General features: G+C 50.5%; 1 protein-coding gene across 1 annotated transcript in view; it reads left to right on the top strand.

Annotated features, from left to right (window-relative positions):
- Positions 1-15000, top strand: part of LOC133135762 (ELKS/Rab6-interacting/CAST family member 1-like) — a 236321-nt gene that overhangs the window by 63824 nt on the left and 157497 nt on the right. Inside the window, 2 exon segments of the mRNA XM_061253024.1 lie at positions 2805-2972; positions 13440-13577. Coding sequence (XP_061109008.1) covers positions 2805-2972; positions 13440-13577 — 306 coding nt within the window.

Raw genomic sequence — 15000 nt, 5'->3', positions numbered from 1 at the left:
GCTAGCCTAGCGTAGCACATGCCGACTGAGGTACTGTGGCTAGCCTAGCATAGTGCACACATACCCTGGTACTGCGGCTAGCCTAGCATAGTGCAGGCAGACTGAGGTACTGTGGCTAGCCTAGCATAGTGCACACATACCCTGGTACTGCGGCTAGCCTAGCATAGTGCAGGCAGACTGGGGTACTGCGGCTAGCCTAGCGTAGCACATGCAGACCGAGGTACTGTGGCTAGCCTAGCATAGTGTGCACAGGCCGAGGTACTCCGGCTAGCCTAGCGTAGCACATGCAGACTGAGGTACTGTGGCTAGCCTAGCATAGTGCACACATACCCTGGTACTGCGGCTAGCCTAGCATAGTGCAGGCAGACTGGGGTACTGTGGCTAGCCTAGAGTAGCGCACAGCAGACTGGGGTACTGCGGCTAGCCTAGCATAGTGCACGCAGACTGAGATACTGTGGCTAGCCTAGCATAGTGCATTCAGACTGAGGTACTGTGGCTAGCCTAGCGTAGCGCACGCAGACTGGAGTACTGTGCCTAGCCTAGCGTAGCGCACGCAGGCTAAGGTACTGTGGCTAGCCTTGCTTAGGGCACTCTGACTGAGGTACTGTGGCTAGCCTTGCATAATGCACGCAGACTGGGGTACTGTGGCTAGCCTAGCATAATGCATGCAGACTAAGGTACTGCGGCTAGCCTAGCATAGATGCGTGCAGACGAAGGTACTGTGGTTAGCCTAGCATAGTGCACGCACACTGAGGTACTGTGGCTAGCCTAGCATGGTGCATGCAGACTGGGGACTGTGGCTAGCCTAGCATAGTGCACGCACACTGAGGTACTGTGGCTAGCCTAGCATAGTGCACACTGACTGGGGTACTGTGGTTAGCCTAGCATAGTGCACACTGACTGGGGTACTGTGGTTTAGCCTAGCATAGTGCACACAGACTGGGGTACTGTGGTTAGCCTAGCATAGTGCACACAGACTGGGGTACTGTGGTTAGCCTAGCATAGTGCACACTGACTGGGGTACTGTGGTTTAGCCTAGCATAGTGCCACAGACTGGGGGTACTGTGGTTAGCCTAGCATAGTGCACACAGACTGGGGTACTGTGGTTAGCCTAGCATAGTGCACACAGACTGGGGTACTGTGGTTAGCCTAGCATAGTGCACACAGACTGGGGTACTGTGGTTAGCCTAGCATAGTGCACACAGACTGGGGTACTGTGGTTAGCCTAGCATAGTACACACAGACCCTGGTACTGTGGTTAGCCTAGCATAGTGCACACAGACCCTGGTACTGTGGTTAGCCTAGCATAGTGCACACACACAGAGGTGTTGCAGTTTTCCCCCCTCCCCAGTCTCACGAAGCACAGTCTGGCCTGTGCCCTGTGAGGATTTCACTGTGAATAAAATTGAGAGACATTTTCTCTCTCAGCTAGTCAGTGTCCATTTCAAAATTCATAAGCAGCATCTCTAGTCTACATTCTTATTGTCTTATAACAGATAATCTATCTGTCTCTGTTCTGTAAAATGAAAAGTGCTGAGCAGCTGGGCAACTAGCCTGTTTCACTGACTGGACTGAGTCTGGAGGTTTCCTGGTTTTGGGACACCATTAAAAATCCAGATTGCTTTTTCATGCATGGAACTCATTGATGACATATAATAAATCACCGCAGTAAAATGTTTGGTCATAGTCCCCCCTTTAAATGGCAAGTTAAAGTATCTTCGCTTGTGTGTCTTTTTTTTTTTTGTACTGTATGATTCAAACATTACATTTGTTTTACTATAGCAGATTGACTGTGAGGAGATTAAAAAGTTAAAGTTAAAAGCTCATTGAATAAAATTAGAAGTTGAAGCAATAACCAGCATGCATGGTATACCTTCCAGGAACATGGCTGGAAAACCTCATTAAACGATTTTACTATTACAATTATTTTCCTTGAAGAAATGCCTTTTCCACAACTGCGGAATAGGTCTTCGCGTTTCTCTGCTGCCACCAGAGGGCGCCACTGTATCACAGTTGGGGCCGGCAGTCTGGTTGCTTTTGTCTTTGACCCGTACGTGAAAGAGGTGCAAAAGAACAGGTTGTTCTACCATCACCAATGTTTTTATCACACTTGTGTACGGGGAAACACTGCTCCTGAACGGTGTCAGAGTGAGACAGCAGTGTAACACAGCAGGTCCTCTGAGTATAACAGCCTCTTCGTGTCCACTCCGGATAACACACTGTGAATATTAACATGAGAAACCGAGGGCAGTGTGCCCCGGGAGGAGTTTCACAGTAGGCTCTGTCCAAAGGCTTATTACAAGCTTATCCTCGCTTGTCTCCCGGTTCCTTGGCTGACTCGGAAATCAATTGAGGTCCACCGTGTCTAAGGACATTCCAACCCCTCGAAGGAGCGAGGAACCAAGGAGCTAAGAAGGCTCCCTTAGGATTCTTGAGCAAGTAAACACAAGCGCATCCTTTTTTGCGGAACAAAAAGATTAAGAACATCCCATATGCCTGATAAACGTTTCCTTGATCCATCCTTGAGTACTTTCCTCGCTACCTTCCAAGGAGGTAAATGGTTGGCATTAATATAGCGCCTTTATCCAGGAGGTAAAAATAAGCGATTTGTAGGAGCCCATTGACTGGTAGTGTGCTGGCGAGGTGTAACCGCTGTGTGTGTGTGTGTGTGTGCGTCTGTGCGTGCGCGTGTGTGTGTGTGCGTCTGCGTGCGTGTGCGTGTGATGTGTGTGCGTGTGTGTGCGTGCGTCTGTGTGCGTGTGTGCGTGTGTGCGCGTGTGCGCGTGTGCGTGTGTGTGTTACAGGTGGACGCCCTGCGTCTGCGTCTGGAGGAGAAGGAGGCCATGCTGAATAAGAAGAGCCGGCAGATCCAGGAGGTGTCGGAGGAGAAGGGCACGCTGAGCGGGGAGATCCATGACCTCAAGGACATGCTGGACGTGAAGGAGCGCAAGGTCAACGTTCTGCAGAAGAAGGTGCGTTCAGGGCCAGGGCCCCACACCGGGCCCCCTGCCCCCCTGCCCCCCTGCCCCGTGTGAACGCGCCCCTGTAGCCTCACCCCCCCAAAAACCTCCATGAGCCGCCCTCTTTCCATCTTTCTCACCCTCTCAATTTAAAAATGCAGTAAAAACATTTTTAGCTCCTATTTTTTTGTACCGCCTACACCGATAAGCGTTGTTCAAAAGCACAGTGGTGTATTACAGAATGAAAAGGAAGCGAAAAGTTCAGCGGTAAGAAATAACGCCGTGAAATATTGCCCCCGTTCTCTTTCGCACTCTCGTTATCCCAGGGCTCCATTAGATGGCGCTGTGGCGCTGTTTTCTGTTTGCAGGTAGCGGTTTATTTTCAGACTTTTCTAGAACAGGCTTGGCAGGGAAGACCACAGAGATGCGAATGGAAGGTCCCTCAGTGGCGTGGCCCCCCCCTCCAGCACTGAGATATGACCGTCACCAGAGACTCAGGCAGGCAGAGCCTATCGAAGCCGCCGTGCGCACATTCTCCACAGTTCAGGGTTCAGCAGCGTATCTCTGCAAGCTTTCTGCTGAAAATGAGATGTGGGGAGCACCAGACCGAGATCTGCTTTCCCAATGCTTTGTGGGATTTAAAGTGCAATTCTCTAAGTTCGAACTCGAGATCGGGATATTAATTTATGAGATAAAAGTTCCTATGACTTTGATAAATGTTTCCCTGACAGCGGGGGGGGGTTGTACGGGATTGGACGAAAGCAATACTACGGCAAACTGTTAGCCGTGGCGGACAGCCTTTCCCCAGGTTTCCTGCGTGAGGGCGGGGGAACTCAGGCGTGGCTTGTCCGCAGATTGCAGGAGGCTCGGTGTTGGATGTACGAGATGCGACCTCTGACCCTGAGCTCGGCCGAACGTGCGGTTTTGAGGCGGGCGCGGGGGGGTCGCACGGGGCCCCCGCCCCGCTGCCTGTCCTCTCTGAGCCTCAGAGTGCCAGCTCATCGCCAGGGCGACGGGAGATGGGCTCGCCGGATGACCAGGCCGCTCACATCCGTCTTAGTGACACACGTCCCCCGGAGGGGTGGGAGGAAGGCAACCGTGTCCGTGTTTGGCTGCCTGTAGTGCCCCCCCCCCCCCCCCAAGCCCTGCAGCCTTCCTGCTCTACGACCAGCCATATGAAGCAGAGATGGGGGAGAAGGAGGGGGGGAGAGAAGGAGAGTGGGAAAATGCTGTGGGAGTGAGAGGGGCAGAGAGAGAGAGGGAGAGAGAGGTCGAGGGGGCAGAGAAGGGGAGGGGGGGGCGCGCGGGAGAAGGAGAGGGGGGAAATACTATGGGGGAGGGAGAGGGGCAGAGAGAGAGGGAGAGGGGTGAGAGAAGGGGGGGTGAGGGGCAGAGGGAGGTAGAGGAGAGGAAGCGCGATAGAGGGAGGGAATGGGGAAAGGGGGGGAGTTGAGGGACAGGGGATGGAGGGAGAGGAGATGGGAGACAGAAGGAAAGGAGAGTGGAGACAAAAAAAAAAGAGAGAAAGTGAGAACATCTCCATCTGTAATGGAGAAAGCAGCCCGGCGGTTTTATTCAGACGGAGCTCGCAGACTTCCCACGGGGTCAGAGGGCCGGGGTGGGGGGCGAGGAGGGTGGGGGAGTTGAAACAGACGGAGCCCTGCTCCCCCCCCCCGCTCCCTCAAACGGGGCAGTCCTGTTTGTGCAGCCGGTCCTGTGATCTCCGGTGTAGCCCTGCAGCTGTACCGGGCAGCACACGGTGAGCTGGGCCGGTCTGGGTCGCCTCGGGGCCGGAGCCCACGGATCCTCCTGCAGCCGGAGCGGGAGCGCTGATCTGGGAACAGTGGGACGACGTTAAAGCTTGTCATTCTCACCGGCTCTGTAGGAGCAGGTGGAGCTGATCTGGGATCAGTGGGATGTAGCAGCTTTCCCTATTGAAAAGCGGTGGGGGTGTGTGGGCACTGATAGCCCTCCGGTCTATTCAGATACTCTATACTCCCAGCTGGGTTACAAATGTTGTCTCTGGTAGAGAAACAGACAACCAGCTTATTAGTCTCTGTGGATGCTGCTTCCGGACTCCAGTTACTTTCAAAGTGATGCAGCAGCTAATCAGCGGTGTAATGTGTCCTTGGGTTCTGCCGTATTATGGGCTGGGGGTTGTGTGTGTGTGTGTGTGTGTGTGTGTGTGTGTGTGTGTGTGTGTGTGTGTCTCTCTGGTCTCCTCTCCCCCTCTCTTCCCTGCTCCCTCTCTCCATGCCCCTTCCCAGCTCTCCTTCCCTCATTCCCTCCTCCCTCTCTCTCCTGCTCTCCATCACCCCCTCTCCTTCTTTCTCTCTTCCCCTCTCCTTCTCTCCATCCCCCTCTCCATCACCCCCTCTCCCCTTCTTTATCCCTCTCTCACCCTTCCTCTCTTTCTCTCTTCCCCTTCCTTCTCTCCATCACCCCCTCTCCCCTTCTTTCTCCCTCTCTCACCCTCCCTCTCCTGCTCTTTCTCTCTTCCCCTCTCCTTCTCTCCATCCGCCCCCCCTCCCCTTCTTTCTCCCTCTCTCCTCCCTCCCTCTCCTGCTCTTTCTCTCTTCCCACCTCCCTCCCTCCCTCCGTTTCTCTGTGTTTATCAGCAGCGCAGACGGGGCTGAGCGTGCCCTGCAGAAAGCGGATTAGCGCTGATTGTTTTATCCTAAGTGAAATCCTCTCGCCGCGCGCCTCTGGACACCTCGTATCAGAGAGGGGGAGCGGAGGAGTGCGCTCTCTCTCTCCCCCCGAAGGAGGCGCGCCGCGCCGCGTCTCCCTAAAGGAGGCCCGCAGCCGGCGCCCCGCTCCTCTCCTCTTTTCCCCCTCCTTTCATGTTCTGAGCTGCGTTTTCTCCTCCTCCGTCTCTCTCTCAGAAAGCCTTTTGACTTTGTGCTTGTTCTCCCAGAGGCACGGGCGGTGTGTAGCGCGGTGAGATGCTCTCTCCGCGTCTCTTCGCCTTCACACGGCTCGGGGAGACCGGCTGCTCGCTGTCGGGGGCCGATAAAGGCGACTCCGGGCGGACTTTGGCGCGATACTTTCCCTCTGGCCGCGTCCTGCACACAGGCCTGTTTACGTTGGCCGTTTGCTATTGTAACCGGTAAAAAAACCCCCCCAAAAAAACACCACTTAGCCTTATTAGCGAGGTTAAAAATATGGGAGGGCTGATAAGGGTGAGGGAAATATCCACTGAACCCCGGCCAGCCCGAGACTTGGGAGGGGCGGTCTGGTCCCCGAAGAGCGGAGAGCGTTGGTTCAGAAGAGGACAAACCGACGAAAGTAAAATTAGTCGATGCGAGGGGGGAGAAACAGGCCACAGTTCAGCAATCTGCACTCAAATATGTAAACTGAAGTTCGAGCGGTGACACTGAGCAGGCCCTGGTTGGGTAAGCTAAATGAAGCCTGACTGTTTTTCTTCTTTTTTTTTTTGTGTGTTCAGATTCATCACTCTGAGAGGGCTTTTTTTCCACCTCTTTCCTTCTTTTTTTTTAACTTCGCAGTTCCACGCCACCTCCATCTTTGTTTCTACCGCTGCTCTCGGGGCGCGCAATTACACGCCTGTTTTATAAGACGGGGAGAGAAAAACAAGCCACAGGGGCGAAGAAGATTAAACCCTGACGTGTCTCGAACCTAATCTGTTCCGTTGTTTAGCCTCCCTTAACTTCCCTGGTTTTCTTTTTTTTGTGAGAACCAGCAGTTTTTTTACACTTCAAATTTTAGAGACCTGGGACTGGGGTGTGGGGTGGGGTGGTGTGGGACGGGAGGGGTGCGAGTCGGAGCCTGAAAAATAAAGAGAATACTAATGAGGAGAAGTTGTAAATTAATGATAACCTCCACATCAAAAAGGGAAGAATCCTGTCCCTCATCAGTCAGCCGGTGGGAGAGGCAGGGAGAGCGCGGCGTCTCCTTTTGTCTGGGACCGGGAGGAAGTTTACGCAAGTTTCTAATTAATCAGAGCCGGAGACACAAAGAGAAGGCTGCCTGGCGGCGTGCCACTTACCTGTCAAGGCTTACCCATTCAAGTGCCAGCCATTCCGGCTCATTTGCATTACTGAGCCCGGCTCAAGTGCCAGCCATTCCGGCTCATTTGCATGACTGAGCCGGGCTCAAGCGTGCGCTGGCTTGCCCCGACCTGGCTCTCGTCACTGCAGCAGCAGCAGCAGCAGCAGCGGTGGTGGTGGTCGGTCCCGTCGCGGGTGTTCTTCACACTCGGTGGCTGGCGGCTGTTGTTTTGGTTCGTGTCGGTTCTGCAGTTGGTGTTGGTAGGCGGCGGTGGTGGTTTGGCAGTGGGTCGGTGGAGGGGGAGGTTCAGGTTGTTGGGTCTGCGTGGTGCTGTGTGGTGCTGTGTGGTGCTGTGTGGATCTGTGTGGATCTGTGTGGATCTGTGTGGGTCTGTGTGGATCTGTGTGGGTCTGTGTGGGTCTGTGTGGATCTGTGTGGTGCTGTGTGGCCCTTTGGCAAGGTCTGATCAGGAAGTACAGGTCTCCCTTCATTTTGGTTGGGTAACCAGACTGGTGGCATTTTGTGTCGTGTAGTAAAATGCAGGGCTTTGTTCACTGTCTGGATACATGCTGCATACATGTCACCTTAGCTCGTACACGTATGTACACACGTCCCCTTAATTCCAGTCTTATCCGTGAATGGCAGATGTGGGAGCTGGCTTTTGTTTTAGCCCAGTTTTAAAGACCATAGTTTGTTAAATTAGTAGAATCAGGTGTTAAAGTGATGGACTGAAAAAACAAAACAAAAAAAACAACCTTCACCCACACTGTCCCTGTTTCGGGTGAGAGAGGGCACCTCTGCCGTCATTCTCCCCCCTACTCGGTTGGCTCATTTGGCGCTGACATTTGGCGGTAAAGCTAGCTCAGGACCCAGCAGGGCTGGAGCACAGCCGCTAACAGGGCGAGCTCGTTTGGATCCCAATGTGGGACTGATTTAGGGATCTTTCCTCCTCCCTGTTACCCGGGGAGTCTTGCCCGGCTCATTGAACCCCTTCCCAGGGTTCCCGCCACATCTTACCGACACGTTGCATCTCCGCTGGCGTTGTGACGCGCCCTAATCACTTCCACGTCTTTGTAACCGAGCCGAACGTAATTGGGCTCCGAGATCCTCTGATCTAAATATAAACCCTCCTCCTCACCTACCCCGCGCTGCTGGGAAAGGGGGCCATTGTCTTGCTTCTATTAGCTCGGTGACCTGCGGTACACTGACACAACCAAATTAGGAAATTACATTCAATAATAGTTTGCCCTCGAAGTGGGTCTGCGCAACGTCCGTGTCTCCCCTAGCCGGCGTGTTGTGTTAAAGTGCGCTTTATTGTCCATGGTAACGAATGTGTACGTTAAGGAGGAGAGAAGGGAGTCTGTAGGAGAACGGGGACTAATGATATTCAGGCGGCGTTACACAACAGACGGCTGGAATGGCAGCGGCCGCGATCAAAGGCCCAATCAGCGCCCTGCTCTCTGGAGCCCTCCACCTGCCGCCGGGGCCCAAGAGCCTCTCTGACAGGGGAGCCAGGGAGAGAGAGCGACGTACGGGAACGTGTGTGTGTTTGCGTGCGGAAAGGAGGCGAGCGTTGTGGGGGTGTGTGTGTGTGTGTGTGAGGGGTTGTGTGTGTGTGTTTGGGTGTGGAAAGGAAGAGAGCATTGTGTGTGTGTGTGTGTGTGTGTGTATGTAGGAGGTAGTAAGCGTAGTGTGTGAGGGGTTTTGTGCGTGCGTGTGTGTTTGTGAGGGGTTGTGTGCATGTGAAGTGCTTGTGTGTGTATGTATGTGTATGTGGGTAGAGAGAGCGCGTGTGTGTGTGTGTGTGTGTGTGTGTGTGTGTGAGGGGTTGTGTGTGTGCATGTGTATATGTGTGAGGGGTTGTGTGTGCATGTGTATGTGTGTAAGGGGTTGTGTGTGTGCATGTGTGTGTGTGTGTGTGTGAGAGAGGTTGTGTGTGTACATGTGTGTGTGTTTGCATGTGGAAAGGAAGAGAGCATTGTGTGCGTGTGTGTTTGTAGGTAAGCGCTGTGTGTGTGTGAGGGGTTGTGTGCATGTGTGAGGGATTGTGTGTGTCTGGGCTTGAGTGTGTGTGTAGGTAGTGATCAGTGTGTGTGTAGGTAGTGATCATTGTGTGTGTAGGTAGTGATCATTGTGTGTGTAGGTAGTGATCAGTGTGTGTGTAGGTAGTGATCATTGTGTGTGTAGGTAGTGATCATTGTGTGTGTAGGTAGTGATCAGTGTGTGTGTAGGTAGTGATCATTGTGTGTGTAGGTAGTGATCATTGTGTGTGTAGGTAGTGATCATTGTGTGTGTAGGTAGTGATCATTGTGTGTGTAGGTAGTGATCATTGTGTGTGTAGGTAGTGATCATTGTGTGTGTAGGTAGTGATCAGTGTGTGTGTAGGTAGTGAGCGGTGTGCGTGTGTGCGAGGGGTTGCATGCGTGTGAAGTGGTTGTGTGTAAGATTGACAGACAGACAGAGGGAGGTATGCACACGCTCGTACGCGTGATGTGCCCTCTGAGAGAGGGGAGGAGCTGTCACTCAAGCTGTCAGCCGGATGGGTGATTAATGAGAAAGCGGAGATGTGTTTTTTTTTTTTTTCCTGCACGTTTCTGCACCAGCCTCGTCAAGTGTGTGCTGCTGAGCTCCATGCAGCTGGGCTCTGATGCATTGTGGGAAAGGACGCCCCGCTGCAATGTGTGATGGGAAAGAAGAAGGGCTGGCTGTCTGCTGTTTGACGGACCCAGTGATGGTGACAGTGGACATGGTCACACACACACACACACACCCTTCAATGACCCTGCATCTAGAGCTGATTCTATTCAGAGCTATAGAAAGCCAAGCCCTCCTGCCCCTTCAGCACTCAAACTCACAGTTAAGTTTTAGACTGTGGACGTTTCTCTATTACCATCACCTCAGTAATGGAGGTCTTGTCTGGAGTCATGTAAACTTAGGTTTATTGAATGTATCATGTAATAGCGTTTAATAAAGCCGGTGTCCTTCAGGCTATGTACTGTCCAAGTGTACCTGTCACACTATGAGTAGGCTACAGTGTTCTCCCTCAGGCTTTTTGAAATATGCCAACACCTCCGGATGTAGCTACAGTTATTCATGCCTGTATTACCAATTTCTGACTTGCCTAAATTTGAGTAGCCTTCATGCCAGTATATCTACCTGTAACACTGCGATTATTGTTGCTGTAAGGTGATACAAGAGGACAGCATGCAAGCACCAAAGACAAACATCGTAATAGGATAGGATATCACGGCTAATTCGCAACGGGGTATTTTTAGCGCTTAATCGGGAAAGGGTTGTACCTTGTTTTCTGGTTTTGAACTCTTGTATCGATCTTTATTCTGTGACACACTTGTACAAATCGGTGAAGGGCGAGCCCAAGAGCAGACGCCAAACGCAGCGCAGCGTGTCCTATCATCGCTAACCGCCTCTCCCTTGCTGTAATATCCAGCTTGAAATTACCAGCTACCAGCCGTTTCAAAACATAACTTCAGCTGGTCAAACCATGTTGAGCGTGGAGCTGGTCTGAACTGGTCAATCACCTAGTTAGTACCGGCTGTTTCGAAACCCAGCTTGAGTCGTTTTTTTCCCCCAGCAGGGTCCACTCCAACCTCCGTCCTCGGCAAGGGCCGGCGAGGGCCAGCGGGTGCCTCGCTCTTAATCATGGATGACGGACGGTCGAGTCTCCGTTCCGTTTCAGAGTTTATTAACGGCTTCCTCTCGCTCCCCTCGGACCCCTCCGCGCAGTTATGCACAGTCACGGCTCCGAATAAGTCTGCTGCACGCGGTCAGCATATTTCCCCCCTCTTCTCATTGGTGCATTGGAGGGGTCGAAAAAAGTCACCCAGAGCTGGGAGGAATGTGTCAGTGACCACAGCCATTGCAGCATGACGTACGAAAATACCCCTTTTAAACTTTTCACTTTTAAACACCTTTCTTACCGCTAACAGCTCGCATGAAACATCTGTCAAAACATGTCTGAAATTTTTACAAAAAAAAAAAACCAAACCTTGTTGCCCCCAAATTTGATTGCTTTGGAGACAACTGCAGTTGCTTGAACCAGGGCAAATCCATTATTGAATTTCTCCGTGCTTCCCGTTATTTCATTGTTTGTCTTATAAAAACCCCTGCCAAAACAACCGTCATTTTTTAAATAATTTGATAGGTTGACGCAATGTTATCTTTCTACCAATCTGCCTAAAAAACCTGATTACTGGTTACTTTTAATTGTTATTTATGGAAACAAAGGCCCTGCTTTTAATTAATTAGAAAATGGAAAATGCCGGAACCATTCTGGCAGCTTTTGAAAGAGTCTAAGATTGTAGGAAAATAAATGTAAAAATACCCCTTCACGTGGGGCTCTCCGCTTTGTCTGGAGACGAATGGCTTTTGGTCCCGTCAGTCCATTACTCCCTGAAACGAACAGCCATTACACTACTTACTCGGTTATTGCAATGATCAGGTTCACAGTTTTAAACCTTTTGTCTCTCCTGCCTCAGCGCTGTTCATAGCTGTAGCCATGGTAACTGTTTCTGCCCCTTGTATGGAAAAAAGAAAAACAAAAATGTACTTTTTTTGTGTGCAATCGACTGGACAAAGTAGAGCATAACTATACGACTCAAATTCATATTTCTGAAGATAATTTCCCTTAAATTCTTCCTAAATCGCGTTTCCAGGATTCAGTTCTTTTTCTCGTAAATAAATTCTGTTGACAACAGCAGCCGAATCACGGCTGGTAATTTTATTGACATCAGGTTATTTTAAAGCTTTAGAAAAAATTCGGAGCTATTTATCAAATCCGTCTCTGTTTAATTAAATGTGAAATGGGAAAAAGAAACAGTCAATCTTCCCATTGGGCCGTCTTCCCATGATGAATGGATTTATTGTCTGAAATGCCCATCTTTCCCGGGGTAATTTATCAGCTCATTTGAATTCGGGCTGTTGTTGTTTTGGCACGCGCGTGATAAAAGCACTAAATTTTAATTGTCACCACAAGAGATGTTCTATTCGGCTTTCATTAGTGATTGATTTTTTTTAAAAAGAATGTTCTTTTCAATGTGCGATAACAGTGCAGTGCTGTGAACAAACAACCTGGGTTTTGGTCCAAGAAACACTCACGCTGGCCGTTGTGTCTAGAAATGCAAGTACCGAGGCTCCTGGCTGCCATTTTAAATACCTTTACTGCAAAGAATCACCCTTGCTAGTAAAATTAGCTTGTCAGGCCTTTAGCAGATGCTAACATTCTTTTTTACCCGCAGTTAATGTGTATATATACAGAACACGTGAAGATTAAGAACCTTACACAATGGCAGCGTCCTACCTGGGATTTGTACCTACATTCTTTGAGCTATGAGTTTCCGATCAAGTATTCTACACTGCCACCACATACTAAACCCAACAAAATGGGAGCTGGTATGCTTTGAAACCACCCCAATATTTCCGAATTTGAGAAGACTAAAAATGGTAGGACTCATTGATGCATTCCTGATCCATATTTCTCACTGGTAGAAGTATCCACTCTTTGATGCTGTTTTTTTTTTAAATGCAGATGAAGTAGGAAATGACAACAGGAATTTGTACACAAACCATAGTGGTTAACAGATTTATTTTTTGTGACTGTACTGAGACGCATATCAACAGCCTCTTTTGAAATGCAAGTCACTGGGCGTGCCATGTGCGTACAAATGATATCCTTGACAAAATCAAGGATATTATTCTTGACTAATAGTCTTCTGTCACTATTGATCTATTACCTTATCAGAATCCTTTAGATATCTCATTTGATATTCTAGTTCCCACTAATGAAACTTGTTGTGTTGTAATGTTTTTTTAAAAATTTTTTACTGGTTTTTGTGATGTGTGTCTGTTAATGGCTTTTTCTGGGCAGTAGTGCTGTGTGCCTGTGGATGGCTATTGCAGTGCATTGCTGTGTATCTGTTGCTGGCTGTTACAGTGTGTATTCCTGCGTGTCTGTTGCTGGTGTTACAGTGCGTGTTACTGTGCGTCTTGATTGCTGTTGCACTGCAGTGCAGTGTGTCTGTTGCTGGTTGTTTCAGTGCAGTGCTGTGTGTGTTTGTTACTGTGTGTCTGATGGCTGTTTCAGTGCAGTGCTGTGTGTCCGATGTGTGTTTCAGTGCAGTGCTGTGTGAGTTACAGGCTGTGTCAGTGTGTGTGTTTCTGTGTGTTGCTGGTTGTTTCAGTGCAGTGCTGTGTGTGTGTTGCTGGTTGTTTCAGTGCAGTGCTGTGTGTGTGTTGCTGGTTGTTTCAGTGCAGTGCTGTGTGTGTGTTGCTGGTTGTTTCAGTGCAGTGCTGTGTGTGTGTGTTGCTGGTTGTTTCAGTGCAGTGCTGTGTGTGTGTTGCTGGTTGTTTCAGTGCAGTGCCGTGTGTGTGTTGCTGGTTGTTTCAGTGCAGTGCCATGGTGTGTGTGTGTTACAGGCTGTGACAGTGCGTGTGTTACCGTGTGTGTTCCAGATTGAGAACCTGCAGGAGCAGCTGAGGGATAAGGAGAAGCAGATGAGCAGTCTGAAGGAGAGGGTGAAGTCCCTGCAGGCGGACACCTCCAACACCGACACCGCCCTCACTACCCTGGAGGAGGCGCTGGCCGAGAAGGTCCGTCTGCCCCCAAATCTGCACTCACCCTCACCGCTAAATCACTGTATAAACTCCTGTATCACAGTGTACACGGCTGCATCTTTAACACAGTGAATACACCCAAATCTGCACTCACTCGGAGCACTAAATCATTGTATAAACTCCTGTATCACAGTGTACACGCCTGCATCTTTAACACAGTGAATACACCCAAATCTGCACTCACTCAGAGCACTAAATCATTGTATAAACTCCTGTATCACAGTGTACACGCCTGCATCTTTAACACAGTGAATACACCCAAATCTGCACTCACTCAGAGCACTAAATCACTGTATAAACCTCTGTATCACAGTGTACACGCCTGCATCTTTAACACAGTGAATACACCCAAATCTGCACTCACTCGGAGCACTAAATCACTGTATAAATTCCTGTATCACAGTGTACACGGCTTTAACACGATGAATACGCCCACATCTGCTGTACATCCCAAATGAACACACGCCCACTCCTACGTCACAATGTACTTTATATTTCCGTATGTGCATCCTCATGTCAACACTTCCTCATTAGAATCACCACATGACCTATAAACGCGTGTTCTCATGAATCCAAGGCCTTTGGCTCAGTGTACCTTCCAGTCAAATAACATTTTCCATCCTTAACCAAATATATCAGTATTTTCCGTATCAGTTTGCTCAATCTCTGAGAGACTAGCAGTCTACTTTACTATCCTCGATCATATCTAATGTTAATGGCAGATGATGAACGGAGCTCAAATGCTGTTTGAATTCCTGAACAGCGGGGCGACATGGCTCAGGCAGTAAGAGCAGTCGTCTGGCAGTCGGAGGGTTGCCCGTTCGATCCCCCGCCCAGGCTGTCGCGAAGTGTCGCTGAGCAAGACACCTAACCCCCATTTGCTCCTGACGAGCTGGTCGGTGCCTTGCATGGCAGCCAATCGGCGTTGGTGTGTGATTGTGTATGTATGAATGGGTGAATGAGAAGCATCAATTGTACAGCGCTTTGGATAAAGGCGCTATATAAATGCCTACCATTTATAATTTAATACGGGGGTGGGAGATCTTCATAATCCCATGATGCTCTCGTTTCCCGAACCCCCTGCCAACCCCCCCCGCCCCCCCCAAGCGCCTGTCTCTATGGCGATGTGGGACCGGCTCGTTCTCCTGGGAGAGCGCCCCTTTGTTCGGGGAGGCCGCGGGCCCATACAGGGGTGCTCAAGCACTGGATGTTAACAGACCCTCCGGTGGCCCCCCGCCATTCTGTCCTACCCCCCGTGGCCCCCCCACCCATTCAGAGGGCCGCTGCCCTATGCTCCACCCCGGCCCCCTAATCCCATTATTCTACAGTGGGGGGCCCCTGTCCTCCGGGCTCTGGCCCGGTGGGCCCCATTGACACCATGGCCCCTTTGTGCTCAGGG

This window comes from Conger conger, chromosome 8, assembly GCF_963514075.1.
Source record: "Conger conger chromosome 8, fConCon1.1, whole genome shotgun sequence".
In the NCBI taxonomy this organism is placed as follows: Eukaryota; Metazoa; Chordata; class Actinopteri; order Anguilliformes; family Congridae; genus Conger; species Conger conger.
The sequence above is the reverse complement of the archived record's forward strand: the minus strand, read 5'-3'. Positions and strand labels throughout refer to the sequence as shown.